At 36.9% G+C, this 23,843-nt stretch overlaps 1 protein-coding gene across 2 annotated transcripts; it reads right to left on the bottom strand.

Moving 5' to 3' along the window:
• Positions 1 to 2,849: 2,849 nt before the first annotated feature.
• On the bottom strand, positions 2,850 to 23,843 carry LOC125171307 (sperm-associated acrosin inhibitor-like). Of its 2 annotated transcripts, none has more exons than XM_047868628.1 (6): positions 23,716 to 23,843; positions 18,539 to 18,610; positions 6,655 to 6,731; positions 5,478 to 5,515; positions 4,047 to 4,162; positions 2,850 to 3,160 (listed from the first exon to the last, which is right to left on the bottom strand). In XM_047868628.1, the coding sequence occupies exons 3-6, from the start codon at positions 6,719 to 6,721 to the stop codon at positions 3,115 to 3,117; spliced, it is 267 nt and encodes an 88-aa protein (XP_047724584.1). In that variant the 5' UTR covers positions 6,722 to 6,731; positions 18,539 to 18,610; positions 23,716 to 23,843; the 3' UTR covers positions 2,850 to 3,114. The 2 variants fall into 2 exon arrangements, with proteins under 2 accessions (XP_047724584.1, XP_047724593.1); XM_047868637.1 differs by lacking the exon at positions 23,716 to 23,843 and adding an exon at positions 18,920 to 19,003.

The following is a 23,843-nucleotide window of genomic DNA, read 5'->3' as shown; positions in this document are numbered from 1 at the left end:
AATAAACAATTGTGATTTGGATGAGGATATGCAGACATTGGAACATTCATTCAATCCTGGTGGGAATGTGAAAGGGTGTGCCCACTGTGGAAAACAGTTTGACGTTTCCTCAAAAATGTTACAGATAGTTATCACATGATATTCCACTTCCAAGTATATGTCCGTGAGAAATGAAAATTTATGGTCACAAAAAAACTTGCGCAAGAATGCTCAGAACCACATTATTCATAAAAGCCAATTAGTAGATACAATCCAAATGTCTATAAACTGATGAATGGGGAAACAAAATGTGGCATATCCATAAGATGGAATATTATTCAGTCATAAAAAGGAAAGAAGTGCTGATACATGCTACAATGTAGTTAAACTTTGAAAACACTGTGCTGAGGGCAGGAAATCATTCACAAAGAACCATACACAGTAAATAAATAAATAAATAAATAAATAAATAAATAAATAAATACGTAGATTTTCATATGAAAATCAAATACATATTGTAGGATTCCTGTATGTGAAATGTCCAAATAGGCAAATTCATAGAGACAAGAAATAGATGAATGGTTGCCAGGAATTAATAGGTGGGCAATTGGGAATTATGTGGTTGTTTTTTTTGTTTTTTGGAAGGAAGTAGATGATGGAAAAGTGTTGCAATTAGTGATGATGATGGCACAACATTGTGAATGAATATATGCTATATAATATGTAATCTTGTGTTTCCAAATGGCAAATTTTAAGTTTTGTGAATTTTATCTCGATATAAGAAAACACTGTGTTTTCTTTATCACATGCCAAATTTTAAATATTGTTAAATTTCCTGTGTCTCACTTTTGTTATGGCTAAAAATACAGAGCTGATGTCACGAGATTCCTTTAAGAACTAAGCTGCATAACATGGGGGATGTGGGGAGCTAACTTACAAAGCTTATGTGGAAAATAGTTATGCAGGGAGGCAGAATTCCCATCACTGATGGATACTAACTTCCACCAAGTAACCCAAAGTTCCTAGAAGACAGTAGGAGTATCTGTTTTGCTTACCCACTTTTCTCAAGATAGGAGTGATTTTTTTTTTTTAATTTTTTTTTTCAACGTTTTATTTTATTTTTGGGACAGAGAGAGACAGAGCATGAACGGGGGAAGGGCAGAGAGAGAGGGAGACACAGAATCGGAAACAGGCTCCAGGCTCTGAGCCATCAGCCCAGAGCCCGACGCGGGGCTCGAACTCACGGACCGCGAGATCGTGACCTGGCTGAAGTCGGACGCTTAACCGACTGCGCCACCCAGGCGCCCCAAGATAGGAGTGATTTTTAAAAAATAATATGTTAAATAAGAGGGAAAACAATACATGTGTGCATTTACCGGCATTCACTGAATGACATTTTTTATACGTGTCCTCTATAATGAAAAAGGCTATGAAAGCAGCTGAATGCACTTTTATGACATAGCTCTAATGTCTACATTCTACTGGACACTTTCATTAAGAATTAATACTAAAGACGTATGGGGTGCTTAGGCAGCTCAGTCGGTTAAGCATCTGACTCTTGATCTCAGCTCAGGTCTTGATCTCAGGGTCTTGAATTTCAAGCCCTATGTTGGGTTCCATGCTGGACATGAAGACTACTTTAAAAAAAAACAACAGGGGCGCCTGGGTGGCGCAGTCGGTTAAGCGTCTGACTTCAGCCAGGTCACGATCTCGAGGTCCGTGAGTTCGAGCCCCGCGTCGGGCTCTGGGCTGATGGCTCGGAGCCTGGAGCCTGTTTCTGATTCTGTGTCTCCCTCTCTCTCTGCCCCTCCCCCGTTCATGCTCTGTCTCTCTCTGTCCCAAAAATAAATAAAAAGACGTTAAAAAAAAAAAACCAGAGAATTAATACTAATGATGTATATGAATATGTGACTCCCACATAGATCACTCTTCTAGAGGTAGAAATGTTTAGCGAAAAGGAGAGCAGGCCTGATAATGTAGTAGATTGATACTTATCTTCTAGTAATCAATCTACATTTCTGCAAATGTACAGAATATAATTCTACATTACAATCAAACTTTATTATTTTTAAAAAAAAATTTTTTTTTCAACGTTTATTTATTTTTGGGAGAGAGACAGAGCATGAACAGGGGAGGGGCAGAGAGAGAGGGAGACACAGAATCGGAAACAGGCTCCAGGCTCTGAGCCATCAGCCCAGAGCCCGACGCGGGGCTCGAACTCACGGACTGCCAGATCATGACCTGGCTGAAGTCGGATGCTTAACCGACTGCGCCACCCAGGCGCCCCTACAATCAAACTTTAAATGAACACATGGCCACCCAAATAAAGCCTGCTTCTTTTGGGCTGAGAGATGAAAGAAATGGAGACACATCAGACTTGGACAACAAATGGATAGACTGCATTGATGAAGGCAGAGTTGCCTGGTACCCCAGGATCACCAACCTATCTCTTGACTGATTTGTAAGAGAGAAAGAATATAATTTTTCTCCCACACCTCAGAAATTTTATGATATCTTTGAATAGGATCTCCAAGTCATGCAATGATAGACAGACCTATGTTTTAGAATTTAAGTCCTTGTTGCCTAACGTTTGTAATCATAAGATTAACTGGGAGTACATATTAGAACTCAAGTTCTCAGATCCCTCTCCTGGAGGTTTTGATTCTTTAGGATATAGAGGAGCCCAAGTGTCTGTGTTTTTAATAAATGCACAAATAATGTATTATTTATTCATTTTTGAAAAGATTTCTTTAATTATAGTTACTAAAAGCATTCATGTCTTTTCACCCAGTAACCAAAGAAGGAAAAGGTATTTTAATAAGGATAATATCACTGAACATTGGATTGATTGAAATATTTATTAAGTTGTATTAGGTTTTATGTTAAGAAACACAAAATTAAGATAGTTTTTCAACTGTCATTGAATAATTGAACATAGAGAAGGAAAACCTTTCAATCATGGGCTCATGGAAAAATTCTTCAACATCCTATATTCCATCTTGTATGCCATAGAAGTCTTTGTATGATTATCTAGGAATTTAAAACTCTGACTGAGGATGTTCTAATTGGTTGTAGAATCTACCACAAAAAATTGGATCGCAATAAAAGGTATTGGAATGTGTAGCGCAGGCAGAATCAGCATCTACCATAATGACTAAAATCAAACGCTCCACCACTTTCGCTGCAAAGAAAGAAAAATAGAAAGAAAAAGAAATCATTAAAAGAACATTTAAAATTACCCAAGCATTTCACTAAGTGCTTCTTAATGAGGAGCATTTGAAAATGGGACAGTGTGGAGACGCTGTGCCACAAGCAGATGGGCTTCTGCTCTGCAACCCTGCCCATGTTCCCTCCACCTGAGGCTGCTTAGCTCTTCCTACACACTCAGTCCTGACTCGGTCTTGGAACCCGCAAAGAGCCAAGAGAGGAGAGGATTAGAGATTTTCAGATTAAACGAGAGGAAATATCTGTGATATTTGCCATTTTGGCAAGGCAGAAAGCTTGACAAAACTTCACTCCTTTTGAGTGAAGGATACATGAAGGGGGTTTAGATGGAAGGTTCCAGAATGCCCTGCTTCTAAGAAGGGTTTGGAGTAAGTCATGGAGGTCCAGAGACAGAGGAGAGCCTCAGAGGAGTCCTTCTTAGCATGAGTGGGCTAATCCACTGTGATGGATTTCAGAGTTCTGTCACTATAGGACATAATGGGATTTCTTGCTCAATTATGCTCAAGTTAGCTTGCAGCCACATCATGGAGATTACCATTTATCATCTGGACTTTGGAATTATATCAGTCATTAGACTGCCATTAGTAAATAATAATAATTAAATTAAGTTCAATATATTGATTTCTACATTTACAGAATACCAGCAGAGTTATATTTCAGAGGTCTAATACAAAACTACTTTTAGAAATGAGAATTTCAGGAAAAGGCACAAGTGTGTTTCTGAGGCTTTTACAGAGATAGTAGTTATTTTCTGTGGCGAGGCTATCAAAAACATGGGTTTTTTATTTTAGCATGGTTTCGTTATTATTTCGGAAGAGCCATATTTAGTCTTGTGTTCTTACAATAGTTCACTGCAGAAAACGCATGTATTGGAATAAGTTTGGCCATTGGTTGCACAGACTGGATCCATTTCTCTTGTGCAAAAATGTAATTGATGTACATACACGTCACAGTTTGGCTGTTAAACACAAAGAGACAACAAACAATGCATCAGGAACTTTTTAAATCGAATGTTCTTTATTCTTAATACAAAACGCCATACACCAAAATGAAATATATTCTATATTGAGGTTTAAAAATAAACATCAAGGTACCCACGGTCCACTTACACATAAAATATTATTAGTATATTTCTACGAACCCAACACTATTTTTATAAAAAAACATACAAATCGCTGAATATGTTTTTGGAATTCAGCCACTCTGCCTCCACTTCTTCTCATACTTGGATCAGATTTTCCCCAGTTGAACCTTGATCAATGAGGGTCTTAGAGGTATAGACCCTCCCCTCCCACACAGTTGAAAATCCACATATAACTTTTGACTCCCCCAAAACTTAGATACCAATACCCTACTGTTGACCAGAAGCCTTAGGATAATATAAACAGCCAGCTAACACATACTTTGTATGTTATATATACTATATATGATATTCTTACAATAAACTAAGCTAGAGAAAAGAAAATTTAAGAAAATCATAAGATTGCACTGTCTTGTAAAAAAAATGTGTGTATAAGTGGGCCCATGCAGCTTAAACTTAGGCTGTTTAAAAGTCAACCATATTTCACACTGCAAGAAATCATAAAACAATTTTTTACAATTCCCTTGTCTTTCTCAATAGTTTCACTATTAGATAATCTGGTAGTTTCAGATTATCACCACACTTGTATGAATTCATACATACGAGTGTTTGCATATTTGCATATGTGTATGTAACCGTATAGATATGCATGTAATGTGCATAATGAGGCAACACTGGCTATTTACATAAATAAACAATAATATGTGTATTCTTACACAACCTGCTTTTTAAACGTCTTTGTAACTTTTATCTGCTCACACATTTGGAACTGCAGCTCATTTTCCTCATTTCTATGTAAGAATCCACTCCGTGAATGTATGATAATTATTATTTTACCCACTGTTACGTGAAAAATTGGGTTGTTGGTTTTTTAATCTTCCTGTTTTGCTAGGATAAACAATTCTACTTTAAACAGCCCTTAATCCATAGCAGCCACTTGTCTATAACAAGGCTTATGGCCAGTAATGGAATTTTTAAGGAATGGGATATTTTTACCTCGTCTTTAACGTCAAATGATTTTATATGGCTGGCAAGATTCTGTTTCTTGAACTCAGCATAAGAAATAACACAGTTTGTTTGTTGCTTTTGAAAAATCATCCTGTTGTACATAGCATAACTTGCTGTTAAAACTTACAGTATAAAACTTAAAGGTTTACCTTTTCAATTCCCAAAGTAATGAGTATTAACTTACGAGTCTACGAATTTCTGGTGAAGGTTCAAAACCAGTTTCTGCAACCAACCCACAAACACACAAATTAAAAATAAGAAGAGGAAGAGGGGAAAACCATTAGAGTCTTTGGCGAGAAGTACCCATATATTTTAGTAGCAAAGTATTATGCAAATTGCCTAATAAGGACCCTGTAAATAATGAGATGAGCCTTTTACAGCAGTATCAAAACAGTAAATTCATAAAACAAATTCAAATATATAAACATAATCCCAAATTAATCTCACTCTGTGAAAACAGTCTTATGTATTATTTAATAATCACCAAACCCTCCTGTGAAGATACTATAGTTGTGGTTTGTTTCCATTCCCCGCCCCCCCATTTTTATAGATGAGACATCCTAGTTGGAGAAGACAATGGCTTGCTTGGTGCCATTTACATGCTTTGCAAAAAGTCACTTAATATGAAAATTAATTATTATTTAATTAATTAGTACTCAGGTATAATATCAGGGATCTACCCAATACCTCAAAGCTACTTTATTCTGAAATTTATGGGCCACCTTGGGCTTTAAGGAACATAAGTTGTCAGCAGAGGAATCAATGAGTTCTCCCCTTACACAAGGCCTTGATTTAGAGCTGGCAAACAACAAATTAGATTTTCAAGGAATGTCAGACCTAGAAGACATCATTACTTTTCACACTCTGCTTTTAGCAACCATGGAATCTGACCTCCAAAAAGGAAAAAAAAAAAAGGTAAATATCTTTATTTGTAGATGAACAAAATCTAAGTTCTACCACTCATTGTAACCCACCTCTTCGTCTCCACCTCTCTAAGGTGGGAAATGAGATAAAGCAAACCGCTGATGCAATTTTATAAGATATTTCTAACATACTCTGTTTCATTTTGTCAATGTAAGATTTATACACCCTAGGGGCACCTGAGTGGCTCAGTCCTAATATCCGCTCCGGTAATGATCTCATCATTCGTGACATCAAGCCCTGAGTTGGGCTCTGTGCTGACAGTTTGGAGCCTGCCTAGGATTCTCTGTCCTCTCAATAAATAAGTAAACATTGAAAAAAAATTTAAAGATTTATAAACCCTATAAATCAACCTCCTCCATTTCTAGATAATAGCAGTTGTTTGCTGCATTTCTAAGATAATGTGAAATGCTTCATCCAGTACTAAAAAATGTACTCACCAGAATAATGAGGAAATGCCAGGGCAGTGATAAAAATAGCTTTGATCCATGTCAAGAAGAAAGACATTTTACCAAGTCTGTGGAAGAAACCCATAGAGACGTTTATAACACACGGCACAGGGACAAACTGCCCATTTCCAAATGAAGCTTTCTTATAGGTGAAGGGGCTTTTCCACGTTCCTCAATTCCTACTTAGAGTGGACTTTTCCCTTTTTCCTTCCCACAGCCCACAGTATCAACAAGACATACATAGTAACAGAAGACCTTGTAGGGGATTGAGAGGAACACCAGGAAAGTCCTCTGTGCATACTTAAGTAGGAGCTGTTTACTCTCCCAACCCTTGGCTCAGCCCACAAGGAGCCGTGCTGCACTTAAGGAAATATGCGCTTTGGAATCTTAGTTTTTCACTAGAAAATAGAAACCATTATTTCGGGAAGGACTGACCTAGAGCAGTCCTCCCATCCATGCTACATACCACAACTCTCTTCACAGAGTCCCCACCTGACCCACCCGACACAGAGAAGACAGTGGCAAGTGGGATCTGCACGGTCAAATAGGGACTGTGCCTATTTGGTTCATCTTCCTTCTCAACTAGCTCCACCCAGCTGAGGAATCTTCTTTATTAATCTGATGGTAAGGACCTTAATGAGGATGAGTTGGCTCACGGCAGGTAAGATGCTGAGGTACTCTGTGTTCTGCCTAGAGGCTGTAAAATAGCTGTGAAAGATGCCTCACACGTGAATTCTCAATAGATCTTCTCTAAACAGGAGGTTTGGGACAATTTGAGCAGAGGTATCCCCAAATATGGGGAGGAGAGAGGAATAGTGCTTTGAAAACCCAAGATAGAGAAGAGATGTGAAAGCTTTCTATGCTATTGAGTTGGGAAGAAAAGGAGAATCAAAGCAAGAAGAGGAGAAAGCGTTTGGGGAGCTATAATTGGACACATAACCTAGCCTCTTAGTATTTTGCAATACCAGAAGCACATTGGACTTAATTGGATATTTGATTTGCAGTAACCTTTTTATTTTGACATCAAGGGAGATTCTTTCCTAAAGCCTTAGGAGTTCTCATGTTCCTTTTAACCAATTTCCCCTAATGGGAACATCTTGTAAAACTAAAGTACAAATTCACAACCCAGAATGTTCAAGAAGCTCCTACATGAGCATCAGAACAGCCTGCCTTAGCGACCTGGGCTAGAGGACAGCATGTGCCCTGAATTATATGATGAATAATTTGATCTTTACCTCAGAGTGAAGCGAAAGACCCTATAGGGTTTGAAGTAGGACGAAACTGAATCAGAGATATTTAATGAATCTTCTTTGCAGTCTGGCTCAGTGGCAAGAGTTTTGGCAGATGAAAGTCTTGAGTTCAAATCCCATTTACCACTGGGTAACCTTGACAAAATATTCAGACCTTCTGGTCCAAAACTTCCTAACTTTAAATGTGAGAATAATTTCTGTCTCATAGGTTTGTCATAAATATTGAGGATAAAGTATTAAAACAGTCTGCACACTGGTTGTGCGTCAGACTTAACATTTGTCACCCTAATCTAACCTGCCTTTTTTTTTTTATCAGTGAAGAAAGCCAGGATTTAGAAAAGAATCTTGGAGTCTACCACTGTTCCATGCCGGCTTAGTGGGAGGGTACAAAATCTGCTAAGTGCAAGAACTTTTCCCCTATTATAATAAAGTGACTATTTACATTAGTTCTTGGAAATATTTACATAGACACCATCAGAGATATTTGGGCAGGCAAATCCTTTTGACACATTTGTGGAGAAACTAAACTGAAGTTGAGTTATCGTGAAGCCTATGTCTCACCCACTGGACTTTTTCTCTTACAAGTATTGATCAGCAGAGATTAAGAGCCAGAGACACTGCCTATGATGCACAATAGGCCACACGTTTTTTAAAATTAACCGTGAAAGAGAATGCTAAAAGTATGGATTATTTAATGTAGATCTGTCTTTCTTCAAACTGTTTAATATGCATAAATATTTGAATATATGCATAATGTACAAATATTTTATATACAACTACACTAAAATCACACAAATATATATATACTTGTATATATAGCTAATGCATGTGTATGTATATTTATGTGTTCATGCATGTATCTATATCTACATATAATATATGTAAGAACACATATATAATAACACACATATATGCAATAATATGCATTGGTGTTATCTACATACCATATAGATGTATATATACTTATATACATATACACATACATATAAAAATAGTATATGCACATATACCATGTACTATACATACATATAGATGATACACAGTACATACACACACTATATAAATATATACACACAGATATACACATATGTCTACATAAATTGTCTAAGTGAGCCCTAATGTTATCCCAAGTATCTTTACAAAAGAAAGACAGAAGGATTTTTTTTTAATGTTTATTTTTGAGAGAGAGACAGAGCACAAGCTGGGGAAGGCAGAGAGAGAGAGGGAGACACAGAATTCAAAGCCGGCTCCAGGCTCTGAGCTGTCAGCACACAGCCTGATGTTGGGTTTGAACTCACAGACTGCAAGATCATGACCTGAGCCAAAGTCAGAAGCTTAACTGACTGAGCCACCCAGGTGCCCCCAAACCCACCAGATTTGAATAAAGACATCATCCAAAGAATTCAGACACAATTAAAGTTTGTTTTAAATATTTCTTTGGGAGAGAGGACACCTCACAAGACAGAAGAAGGTTGGATGCAGACCCACCAAAGAAGAAGGCCTTATGCAGATAGAGCTGAGAGAGAGTTGAAGATATTGGTCTTAAAGAATAGATAATAGATAGATACAGATGGATGATAGAAGGATAGATAAAAACAAAAATAGAAGAGTAAATAAAGATATTTCTCTGTAACTAACTTTCTTCACTTAGCAGTTCAAGGCATATCTTCATAAAAATGTACACAGATGTACACAATTCCTTTTAAGATGTTCTTGTTAAATACTTTGCTAACAATGTTGTAATGAACGTGATCATACAGGTCATTATATGCTCATTCAATTCGTTCTAGACTTTTAAAAGTCTCATTTTGAGTCCAATGACATATGCAGCTTAAAATTTATAGAAAAGAGAAAATTGCTGTCCAACATACTTGTAGTCTTTTACTATGGAAAATATAAATTACAAACATGACTGTTCCTCCAAACCTCATCAAATGAATGTCTTCTGAAATATTCATGTTTCCACATACACATTTAAATACACACAGACACACAAAATATATATATTTGGATGATTTTGTTCAGTTGCAGAATTTCGTCATTTGGGAATCAAATTAAAATTACAAGTTAATGAAGCCACAATTTCTATTTTTTTTACTTTTAAGCATTTTTGTCTGCCAACATGGTTTATCTTGTTATGAGAGTTCTGAAATGTGAAGAAATTATTCTTGCTAATTAATATAATTCATTGTGATTTTCTCCTCTGCAGAATGAGAAATTTTTGAAACTCTTTTCTGGAACCTCTTGTCATACATGGGATGTACCAGTGAACAACTTGTTTGGAAGTCATAATGTGTGCACTTTGGACACGCTGCCTGTTGTATCCATTTAGATACTCTGAATATTAAGTCTAGCTGGAAAATATTGACTACATGTTTATTTATGTCTCCTCTCCAATATTTATGGTGCTTAGGAGATCCTGTTAGATGCTGGAGGCAAAATATCCAATATATAGACACAAGAATTGACCATGGGATTGTGTAGAAGCAGGCAATTTCCAATATCTAGGAAGCAAAAGAAACTATAAACCTTACAATCAGAGGCAGGTTTGGTAATCACATCTTGTAGATGGGTACAATTGAAAAACTATGGTCAGTCAGTGAACTTTATCCTTGAAGAATTCAGAGGTAAACATGCTTAGAGTATCTCTTATGGGAAGGCATATGTCATTATCCAAATTAATAAAGTTGAAAATATTACTTTCTTCTGAAAAATCAGATTCACTGATGCTCTCTGTGGGATATATTGCCTCACTTTCCAACTGTGCATAAGTCTGAATTTGTCTTCAAAGCAAATTGCCTTGTCAAATAACAGGTAGTATAACAATGAATTTTACCATAAATAATTTAATTTAAAAACTAAATTAGAGATTTCCATTTAAAAAAAAACCAAGGTGATGCATTTGTTGGAACCAACTATTTGATCTTACCTGAAAACAACATTTAAAAATTTGTAGCTATTTAATAGAGACCACCTAATTTCAAATAGCTTTCTCATGGTGTCACTTAAAAAACAAAACAAAACCAAAAAAACCTGACATCTAGAACTATATAGGAAATACGTTAGATTTGACCTCAAAGGGCCCATATGTTAAATCACATTTCTTTCCCTTCATACCTAGAAATACAAATTTCAGTGACATATATAGGGAACCACCTCATTCGCTTGTGAAACTGTACCCACCGACCCAACCAATGCACAGCAGGGGGCAGAGAAAGCAGTCTCCCCTTCCCGCAGTTCTCCCCTTCTCTTGGAACTCTTGCCTCTACAGCAGAGTTGGAGGGATTCCCACATAGACACAGTGCTCCTTACAAAGCCAGTGATATTCAAGAATCTTCCTCCATTCTGGGAAATTAGTCTGCAGGTTAGGGCAGTGGTTGCTGGTGGCAGGGTCCATTTGGTTATTTCTTAGTAAGCCCGTAGGGTAGGGAAGTCTGACTGCCGTCTTTCTTTAGAATATGTGGTACTTGTGACTTTTTGACATCAGTTTCGCCTTGGTTATCAACAAGAAACTCCTACTTAGTGTCCTACTATATTAGAATAGCCTTGCAAAGCAATAGGACCACAGGAGAGGGACCCCACGACATCCTGCAATGCACGTGTTGTAGCCAATTCAATGTCAGCATTTGGTGGGGGGGGGGGTGGGTAGGGAAGGACAATGCATTAAGGAATTCAGGGTGCCAGCAGAGTCTCCTTGACATAGCTGACAAGTTCCTCAGACTGGATGATCCTTGAGGACAAGATCATATAGTTCATTTTACACTGGCACAAGGTGCTCAAAGTGTATGTGTGTTTGTGTGTGTGTGTGTGTGTGTGTGTATTCCAGCTTTATTGAGATATAATTGATATATATCATTAACTTTAAGTTGTGCAGTTTTTGATTTGATACACTTTTATATTGCAGAATGATTACCACTATAGCATTAGCTAACACCTTCATCACATCACATAATTACTTTTTCTTTTTTTTTTGGATGGGAATTATACTCTTAGCAACTTTCAAGTGTATAATAAGTATCATTACTGTATCACCATGCTGTACATTAGATCTCTAGAACTTACTCATCTTATAACTGAAAGTTTGTGCCCTTTGACTAACATCTCTCCATTCTCCCCACTCCTCAGCCCCTGGTAACTACCATTCTACTCTCTATTTCTTTGAGAATGAGTTTGTTTGTTTGTTTTTTTTTTAGATTCCACATATAAGTGATATACAGTATTTTCATCTACATTCTCATAGAAAACAGAATTCCTTCCTTTCTCATGGCTGAATTATGTTACATTGCATATATACACCCCACATCTTTATCTATTCTTTTTAATCTATTCATCCATTGACACTTAAGTTGTTTCATATCTTGGCTATCATGAATAATTCTGTAGAATGGGAAAAAATATTTAAAAATCATATAGCTGACAAGATATTAATTTCTAAAATATATAAAGAACTCATAAAACTCAATAACAACAAACTGAAACAAAAATAAAATCCTGCAAGCATCTGATTTAAAAATGGGCAAAGGCACCGAATAGACATTGTTCCAAAGAAAACGTAGAAATGGCCAACAGATACATAAAAAGGTGCTCCACATCACAAATCAACAGGGTAATGCAAATCAAAACCACAGTGAAGTATTGCCTCATACCTGTTAGAATGGCTATCATCAAAAACACAAGAGATAGTAAGTGTTGGCAACGTTGTGGAGTAAAATGGAACTCTTGGGCAAAGTTGGTGGGTATGCAAATTAGTACAGCCATTATGGAAAGTAGTATGCGGGTTCCTCAAAAAATTAAAAATAGAATTACCATACAATTGGGCAATCCCATTCCTGGGTATATAACCTGAATACATTGAGTGCACAGCACCATATTGTTACCTTAGCCATTAAGTTTCACAGTAGGCATCTAGAACTTTTTCATCTTGTCTAACTATAACTTTATACACCCTGAGCAACAGTTTCCCTTTTCTCCCTCCCTCAGTCGCCTGGCAACCACCATTTTCTTCCCTGCTACTACAAGTTTGACTACTTTAGATAACTCGTACAGGAGAAATCATGCCAGTATTTTGTTCTTCTGTGACTGACTTATTTCACTTAGCATAATAAGTGTCCTTATTATCTGCCAGGTCCATTCACGTTATAGCAAATGGTAGCATTTCCTTTCATTTTAAGGTTGAATACAATTCCATTGTATGTGCATATCACCTTTTCTTCATCCTTTTGTCTGTTGGTGGACATTTGGCTTGTTTCTATATTTTGATTATTGTGAATAATGCTGCAGTGAACACTGGAGTGCAGATATCTCTTTAAGATCCTGTTTTCAATCTTTGGGATATTTACTTTGGAGTAGAATTGCTAGATCATATGGTAGATTTATCTTCAATTTTTTGAGGAATCTTCATTCTGTTTTCCATAGCTGCACCATTTTACATTCTCATCAAACATCTTAGTCCATTCATGTTGCTATAACAAAATATCACAAACTGGATAGCTTACAACAACAAAATATTAACAGTTCTGGAGGCTGGGAAGTCTGATGTCAAAGCGCCAGTGTGGGTTCCACCTGCATTACTTAAGAACAATCCCAAAGGTCTCATCTCTGAATATCATCACCTTTGGGAGTTAGGATTTTAAATTCTTTTTTTAATGTTTATTTATTTTTTTGAGAGAGACAGAGACAGGATGTGAGTGGGTTAGGGGCAGAGAGAGAGGGAGACACAGAATCCAAAGCAGGCTCCAGGCTCTGAGCTGTCAGCACAGAGCCTGACGCGGGGCTCGAACTCACAAGCTGTGAGATCATGACCTGAGCCGAAGTCGGACACCCAACCGACTGAGCCACCCAGGTGCCCCGGGAGTTAGGATTTTAATGTGTGAATTTGGGGAGAACACATTCCAAACATAGGACTAACAGTATACAAGGGTTCCAATGTCTCCACATCTTTGCCAACACCTGTTATCTCAAGTGATTTGTTCATTTCTAAATCTTGTTATTTGCTTTTTGCTATTGAGTTGAAGGAGCTCCTTTTCTATTTTGAAAACTAACACCTTACCAGATATATGGTTGGCAAATATTTTCTCCCATCCATAGGTTGTATTTTCACTCTACTCATAGTTTCCTTTGTTGTACAGAAGCTTTCTAGTTGAGGTAGTCTAACTCATCTACTTTTGCTTTAATTGTCTGTACCTTTCGTATCGTATCCATGAAATCATTACCAAGACCAATGGCATGAAGCTTTTTTCCCTTATGTTTTTTTCTAGGAATTATACAGTTTCAAGTCTTACATTTTAAGTTTTTTAATCCATTTTGAGTTGATTATTTTGTGAATGGTGTAAGATAGCATAAAAACATAATACTTGGGGGAAAAGTTAACTGAGGAGGTAAAAGACTTATACACTGAAAACTACAGTGCATAGATAAAAGAAACTAAAAAAGACAATTAGATAGAAAGACATTCCATGTTCATGGATTGAAAGAATTAATATTGTTGAAATATCCATAAAACTCAAAGTGATCTACGGATACAAGACAATCCCTATTCAAATCCCAGTAGAATTTCTTACATACACAGAAAAAGCAGTCCTAAAATTTATATAGAACTACAAAAGACTCAGAATAGCCAAAGTGATCTTGAGAAAGAAAAACAAGGCCAGAGGCATCACACTTCACGATTTCAAGATATAATACAAAACTACAATAGTTAAAATGGTATGGTACTGGCATAAAGACAGAAATAGATCAGTGGAACAGAATAGAGAACCTAGAAATAGATCCACACATTTTCTGTGGAAAATATGACAAGGGTGGCAAAAATACACAGTGGATGAAGGATAATCTCTTCAACAAATGCTGCAGAGAAAGCTGGATATCTCTGCATACATACAAAAGGGTAAAATTGGACCACAAAATCCAGTTTTCAGTCTTACTCTATAGTTACGATAATCAAGACAGTTTGATATTAAAAAAGAGTTGGAGGGGCACCTGGGTGGCTCAGTCGGTTAAGTGTCCGACTTCAGCTCAGGTCATGATCTCACTGTCCATGAGTTCGAGCCCTGCGTCAGGCTCTGTACTGACAGCTCAGAGCCTGGAACCTGCTTTGGATTCTGTGTCTCCCTCTCTCTCTGACCCTCCCCGGCTTGTGCTCTGTTTCTCTCTGTCTCTCAAAAATAAGTAAATGTTAAAAAAAATTTCTTTAAATAAAATTAAAAATACTAAAAAGGAGTTGGATGTGTAGATCAGTGGTACAGGTCCAAAAAAACTGGTACAAAATAATTCAATGCAGGAAGGATAGTATTTTCAGTAAAGGGTGCTGAAACAATTAAATATGAATAGTCAACTAGCAAATGTATAGCTTATTAAAAGATTAACATAAAATGAAGCATATATTTAAATGTAAAAAGAAAAACTATAAAACTTTTAGAAGAGAACACAGGAAAGCTCTTTGTGGCCTAGCATTATTATACAAAGCATTACACAAAAACATGATAAAGAAAATTAAAAAAAAATCATTGGAGTGGTGGAAGTGTGTTTCTTTGGCTTTTAGAGAAATTTTACAGTTATTTTCTGTATACGCTGTGCCTAGATCATCAGCAAATGGATTATCTTAATTATTTTGTGATTTTTTTCATTACTTTGAAAGAATAAATATTTAGTATTGTGTTCTTACTTGAATACAAGGCAAAAATCACATTTACTGCAGTAAGTGTGGCCATTGGTTGCAGATTGGAAAATGTTCTTTTGTGCAATTTTTAAAAAGTATTTATTCATTTTTGAGAGAGAGGCAGAGAGAGAGAGGGAGACACAGAATCCGAAGCACATTCCAGACTCTTTGCTGTCAGCAGAGAGCCCCATGCGAGGTTCGAACCCACAAACCATGAGATCATGACCTGAGCCGAAGTCTGATGCTTAACTGACTGAGCCACTCAGGTGCAATTTTTTAAAAATGTTTATTTATTCTTTGTGCAATTTTTTAAAAATGTTTATTTATTCTTTGAGAGAGAGAGAGAGAGAGAGAGAGAGAGAGCGCGCAGGGAAGGGGCAGAGAGAGAGGGAGGCATAAAATCTGAAGCAGGCTCTAGGCTCTCAGCCATCAGCAGAGAGCCTGATGCAGGGCTTGAAATCATGAACTGCAAGCTCATGACCTGAGCTGAAGTCATTCACTCAACCGACTGAGCCACCCAGGTGCCCCTTGTGCAATTTTTTTGGATGACTGAGTGGACCACATTCTAGGTGTAAAACAGACAGACAATACGCATTTATTAGACAACGAATATTTGAATATGATCTTAAATCTTACTATGAAATGCCATACATCCATAAAAGGATAAACATAATCTATATTTAGGTATAAAGGCAAACACCTATGTAGTCATATCCCAGTAAATAATAAAACATTTCAATATTGTTATAAAATCTGAGAAAGGCCATGAAACTGGCTGACTGTATTTTTATCGTGTAACCAACTCCCTACCTCCAGCCCTTCCAGATCATATCTTTCTCACTCCTTCCCCCTACAGACACCAGAAGAAGTAACCTAACCAAATTTTCTATTTATTAGTCCCTATCTTCCTCTAGAATCAACGTGTATGTTCATAGTAAAATACATTATGTGTATCTACATGCTTTTCCTTTTACATTCTCCGTGACCTTAATATATACTGATGTTTAGAGATGTAGTTCATTTATTTTCACCCTATCTAATATTCCACCATGTAGATACATAGAAATCATTGCTATTTATCCTTCTACACACTGATACTTGGGGTGATACTTTTTTCCTATTGTGTTGTTGGATGAATAAGTCTACCCTCAATACACTTTCTCTCAGTTTTGTGTACAACAAATAACTACCTATGGAACAATTTGGAATTTGGGCGTCATAGGATAAATATACTATCACCTTGTATAGATAACACTAAATGGTTTTGTACTGCTTGTTAGATTCTGCTTCTTTTTTTTTTTAAGGTTTATTTATTTATTTTGAGAGAGAGAGAGAGCAGAGGATAGGCAGAGAGAGAGGGAGAGAGAAAATCCTAAGCAGATTCTGCACCGTCAGTGCAGACCCTGACATGGGGCTCAGTCTCATGAATCATGAGATCATGACCTGAGCCAAAATCAGGAGTCAGATGCTCAGCTGACTGAGCCACCCAGGTGCCCTGTTAGATTCTATTTCTTAACGTTGGTGTAATAATAATACATATAAAATTTTACATTTTGAAGAATTGTGGGGGTTTTTTTTTTGTACATTTTGCTTGGTCAGTTTTGCTGTTATTTTAAAAATGGAAAATGGCTGAAAATTTACATGCTTCAACATCCAAAGGAACCAATAATAACTTACCAAATGTCTGATACGTGATGACTTAAAAAAATAGTTTCTGCAACCAAAGAACAGTTTAAAAAGATAAAAAGGCCACACATATATCAGTAGTAGAACTGCACCTAGTGAGGTCAGAATTTTGTGGCAGTAACAAAACTACAAATTCTCAAATGTATCCAAATCTTAGAAAAAATTAACCCCCAAACTAATCTAGATCTATGAAAAATAGTGTTACATATGAGTTTTAATAACCCCTATACTTGAAGACACCATTTTTAAAAGTTTGTATCTAAATTCCAGTTAGTTAACATACAGTGTAATGTTAGTTTCAGGTGTACAAGGTAGTGATTCAACACTTCCATACAACTCCCTGTTCTCATCACAAAGTGCCCTCTTTAATCCCCATCACCTATTTCACCCATCCCCTCACCCACCTCCCTCTGGTAAATATCAGATTGTTCTCTAGAGTTAAGGGTCTGAAAATACTGATTTTGAAAAGCTTTATAAAAGGGACATTTCATTGTGACATAAGACAAAGCCTGTGTGAAGCCGCTTAAATATGAATCAATTCTGCTCTAATATCAGGGTTCTATTTAATACCTAACAGCTACTTTTATCCAAATGTTATGGGGCCACCTTGAACTTTAAGGAAGGCAACTGGTCAACTGAGGTATGCATGAGTTCTTTCCCTATACAAGGTCTTGATTTCAGGGACTCAGAGCTGATAAGTAAAAAAAAAAAAAAAAAAAAAAAAAAATCAGATTTTCAAGGAATATCAAACCTAGAAGAGATCACTCCTCTATATTTTTCACTGAACTGCAGTGGAATCTGGGCCCCAAATGGGAAAAGAATTTGGTTAAAGTTCTTGAGTTACAGATGAACAAAGAGCTAAGGTCTACTGCCCATTCTAATCCATCACTCAGTTTCAACTTCTGTAATGTGGGAAATGAGAAAGAGTAGCTCAATGAAGAGATATTTGAAAGAAATGTATATGCCCTGTGTCATTTTACCAAGTAAGAACTAAAAGGCCAATAAAACAACCACTCCATTCTTAAGTTACAGCAGAAAGCTTCCTGCTTTTCTAGGATATGCAAAGTGTTTTACCCAGGAATGGAAAATTTATGCACCAGAATAAAAGAGTAAAGGCCAAGATGAAATGAAAATAGCTTTGATCCATAATGAGAACAAAGTAATTTGATTGAGTCTGTGAAAGAAAACCTTCAGGATGTTTGCAACAATGGCACAGGGACACATTGCCCATCTCCTATGGATAGGCAAACAGAATTTAGGGTACGTTTTAGAAATGTCTTACTTGTAAAGGAATTACTCCAACTCCCCAGATTCCTCGTTAAGGTGGACTGTTAGCTCTGCTCTTCTTCCAACCCTATAATTCAACAAGAAATATGTCAACAGAAGGCTGTCCTAGAGATGTGAGAGAAAATCCCACGAAGGTACTCTGTGAACATAAGAGGAGAAGCTGATTACTTTCCCAAATCTTTACATCAACACACAAGGAACCTGGCCACATTTTTTTTTTAATTTTTTTTTCAACGTTTTTATTTATTTTTGGGACAGAGAGAGACAGAGCATGAATGGGGGAGGGGCAGAGAGAGAGGGAGACACAGAATCGGAAACAGGCTCCAGGCTCCGAGCCATCAGCCCAGAGCCTGACGCGGGGCTCGAACTCACGGACCCGGAGATCGTGACCTGGCTGAAGTCGGACGCTTAACCGACTGCGCCACCCAGGCGCCTGGAACCTGGTCACATTTTAAGCAAACATGCACAGTTCAATCTCAGTATTTTCTTCAGAAATATAGAAGTAGTTATTCCTGGAAGGATCAATCTGGAGCAAGACTCATAGCAATAGTATACACTAGGGCTACCTCCCTAGGTTCCATACCTGGCAAAAAAAAAAAATAAATAAAAAAAAAAAAAAAATATATATATATATATATATATATATATATATATATATATAAAGAGAGCATACTGAAAGCAGCAAGAGAAAAAAATGACCCATCACATACAAAAGAACAAAAATACAATTAACAGCTAATTCCCCATCAGAAAACACTGACGCCAAAGGTGGTGGCTTAACGTATCCCAAGTACTAAAAGAAAAAAAAAAAACCTTCAACCAAAAACCTTATACCCAGAATAATGATCTTACCAAAATGAAGGCAAAATAAAGACATTTTCAGAGAGAAAAATACTAAGATAATTTGTTGCTATAAGACCGTGGTCTTGACTTATAAGAAACATTAATGGAAATCTTTTTGGATTAAAGCAAGTAATTTGTATCCACATTAAAAAAAAAAAGTGCAGTCAACTTCTGGAATAATAGCATGAGGAATTCTGTTGACCCATTCTTCAGTGAAACTGGTATAACTTTTTTTAAGTCAAGTCTCTGGAAATGGTCTTAAGGGAAAACAGTAAATAAAGAAATATCTACTCAAAACAATTCTACTATAAAAATTCATAAGAAAGACAAGTGTCTACAGTATTTGAACCAAAGTGCTTCTCCCCTTCCCTTTGCCCAGTCAATAAGGTGGAGACTCCACTCCAGACTGCTTTATCTGATAACACAGGAATATCTCTTTACCCAGGTCCAAGATGGAGGGTTTTCTCCAAGGAAGAGCGGGACTTCAGCATTTCTCTTCTCACCTCTATTGTCCTGTTTCTAAGGTTAATTCTTGATTGAGTACATTCTAGGATTGAGGGTTTCCTTCTTCTACCCAACTCTTCCATTCCATTGTAGAATGGAGGTTCTGCCTTTGGTGTGGCATACAGTGAATATTATGCACACCGATGGTCCTTCTCCCAGCTCATGAGGAAATGGTCCTATGCCAGAGAGGCAAGCGAAGTGAATCTGAGGCTACTGCTATACCTCCACTGAGTGCTCAAGACTTACAGAATGTGTGTCACTCAGATAAAAGCTTGTCATTGTCCTCACACCCAGCTCCAGAACCTTGGTTCAGAGGTTTTGCCTTGGAGGAGAAACAGGCCATAAAACATAGCTCCAGATGTCTTCCCAAAAGAACTGATTTCATTTACAACAGAGTGTGAAGAAGTGTAAACCTCAGAGCTCGTTCAAAAACCATGGGGGTTATTGTAAAGGGAATTAGGAGATTTATGGACCTAATGAAGATTCAGCATAGACTATAGGTTAGCTAGTTTGCAGGAGCTAAATCAGGAATAAGACAGCTGGAAGGAGCCTTCCTATTATAAGAACAAACATAAAACACTGACCTCAGAGACTATTCCACCCAAGGAAATATTTTGTTTAGTTTGTATTTATGTCCCAAGACATCGTTGTAAACAATAGAGTAATCTGCTGGAAATCAGTGGAGCTTACAATTCAGAGAAAGAGTAGCAGAGGCCCAGTCTGTGCCATTGTCATTCAAGGCAACTGTAGGCATTCACAAAGTTGCGTCTCCTTAAAAAGCAGCATCAGGGGCGCCTGGGTGGCTCAGTCGGTTAAGTGTCCGACTTCGGCTCAGGTCACGATCTCACCGTCCAAGAGTTCGAGCCCCGCGTCGGGCTCTGCGCTGATGGCTCAGAGCCTGGAGCCTGCTTCCGATTCTGTGTCTCCCTCTCTCTCTGCCCCTCCCCCGTTCATGCTCTGTCTCTCTCTGTCTCAAAAATAAATAAAAAAACGTTAAAAAATTTTAAAAAAAGCAGCATCAAAACCTTAATATTTAGTGGGAGATGGGGGAATAAATGGCACTACAACTATCCAGCCTATCACTAAACAAATAAATAGGCAAATAAGAAAGACACACTTCATGGGGGGGAGCAGTAACCAGGAATGCTACAAGTCATTACAATATGTTATCTAAAATGTTTAGTTTCTAACAAAAAATTAGAAGGCATGCAAATAAACAGGAAAGCATGACCCATCACAATGAAAAAAACAGGCAACAGAACTGCCTGTGAGAGACACCAGATGTTGGATTTAACCAGAAAACATCTTAAAGTACTCATTATTAACATTTCAGAACTAAAGGAAAGCTCGAAAGGAGTAATGGAAAGTATGATAACAATGCCACCTTGAATAAAGGATATCAGTAACGAGAAGCAAATGGAAATTCTAGAAATTAAACGGTATAATTCCTGAAATAAAAAGTTCACTAGAAGTGCACAGTGGATTTGAACTGGCAGAATAAATGATTAGTGAATTTTAAGATATATCAATTGACTTTATGCAAGCCAAAGAACAAAAGTAGAAATACAGAAAAATGAACACAACCTCAGAGAAACGTGGGACGCCATGTAGCACATTCGACAGTTGTGTGATAGCAGTACCATAGAGGAGGAGAGAGTGGGGAGACAAAAACTGTTTGAAGAAGCAAAGTCTGAACACTACCCAGGTTTGTTTAAAAAAAAATCTAAACATCTAGGAAGCTCAACAAATAGCAAGTGGGTTAAACTACAAAGAGACCACAAATATACACATCATTGTAAAAATGCTGAAAGTCAAAGACAAGGAAGAAATCTCGAAATGACGAGAGAATACCATACTGTTTTAATTACTATAACTTTGTAATAAAACTTGAAATCAGGAAGCATGATGCCTCCAGCTTTGTTCTTCTTTTTACAAGATTGCTTTGGCTATTTGGGGTCATTTATGGCTCTACACAAATGTTAGGATTGTTTGTTCTGCTTTTGTGAAAAAAATGCCATCGGAATTTTGATAGGGATTGCACCGAGTCTATGTATTGCTTTGACTAGTATGGACATTTTAACAATAGTAATCTTCCAGTCCATGAGCATGGAATATACTTTCATTTATATGTGTGTTCTTTAATTTCTTTTCTTCATGTCTTCTAGTTTTCAATATACACATCTTTCATCTCCTTAAATTTATTCCTAGGTATTTTATTCTTTTTGATTCAATTGTAAATAGGATTGTTTTCTTATTTTCTTTTTCTGATAGTTTGTTATTAGTGTATAAGAACACAAAAGTTTTTGTGTATTGATTTTGTATCCCATGAATTTACTAAATTTGTTATTAGCTCTAATAGTTTTTTATGGATTTTTAGGGTTCTCTAAATACAATATCATCTCATCTGAAAACAGTGGCAGTTTTCTTCTTCCTTTCCAATTTGGATACTTTTTAATTTCTTTTTCTTGCCTAATTGTTCTGGCTAGGACTCCCATTCCATGTTGAATAAATGTAGTGAGCATATTAGTAGATTGGACATGATTGAGATAAAAATCTGACACCACACAAGGCTTGATTTTTGAAAGCAATAATTGATAAGTTTGAACTTCATGATAATTAAAAACTGCTGTTCTGCAAATGACAATATCCAGAGAATGAGAAGACAGGACTCAGACTGGGAGAAAATATTTCCAAAAGACACATCTAACAAAGAACTGTCATTCATATGATACAGGCACCATGCTTCTTGGTATTTACCCAAAGGAGTTGACAACTTATGTCCACACAAAAACCTGCACACCAATGGTTATAGCATCCTTATTCACAACTGCCAAAACTTGGAAGCAAACAAAATGCCTATCAGTGGATGAATGGATAAATTGGTACATCCAGACAATAGAATATTATTCAGATCTAGAAATAAATGAGCTATTAAGCCATGAAAAAACATGGAGGAAATTTCAATGTATATTACTAAATAAAATAAGCCAATCTGAAAAGGCTATATACTGTATGATTCCAACTCTATGACATTCCAGAAAAGGCAAAACTGTGTAGACAGTGAAAAGATTAGTGGTAGCCAGGAGTTGGAGAAGGAAGGGATGAATAAGTGGTACACAGAGGATTTTTAGGATAGTGAAAATATTCGGTGTATCATAATGATGGATACATGTCATTATACATTTGTCCAAATCCATAGAATATAAAACACTAAGAATAAATGTGATGTAAACTATGGACTTTGGGTGATTATGACATGTCAGTGTAGTTTCATCAACTATAACAAATGCACAACTCTGGTGAGGGACACTGATAATGAAAGAGGCTATGCATGTTGTAGGGGCAGAAGATATATAGGAAATCTTTGCACCTTCCTCTCAAATCTGCTATGAACCTAAAACTTCTCTGGAAAATAAAGTCTCATTAAAAAAAAAAAAGACAAAGAAACCTATTTTAAAAATGGGCAAATGACCTGAACACATATTTCTTCAATAAGATCTGCAAATGGCCAATAAGCACATGAAAAATACTCAACATCATTAGCAAAAACCAGGAAAATACAAACTAAAATCACAGCGAGATACCACTCGGATGTCCAAACCCATAGAATGCACAACACCAAGAGTGAACCCATTAAGTAAACTGTACTCTTTATGTGATAATGATGTGTCAGTGTAGGTGCTCTGGTGGAGGATGTTGAGAATGAGAGAGGCTTGGCATGTGTGGAGGCAGGGAGTATACGGGAAATCTTTCTACCTTCTGCTGAATTTTGTTGTGAGCCTAAAAGTATTCTAAAAGATTATATTATGTAAATGGGGGTTATACCTTCATCCTGGTCTGAGACCACATCCACTGGCTCTCATGTTCTAATCCTCACAACTCTTTACCAAATGGAGACTACGTTTGACTGCTTCTGATATCCAGATGTCTTATGTAGACATTAAGGCCATTCT

Source organism: Prionailurus viverrinus, chromosome A1, assembly GCF_022837055.1.
Source record: "Prionailurus viverrinus isolate Anna chromosome A1, UM_Priviv_1.0, whole genome shotgun sequence".
NCBI classification, from domain to species: domain Eukaryota; kingdom Metazoa; phylum Chordata; class Mammalia; order Carnivora; family Felidae; genus Prionailurus; species Prionailurus viverrinus.
This window is presented reverse-complemented; position numbering and strand designations above follow the sequence as displayed.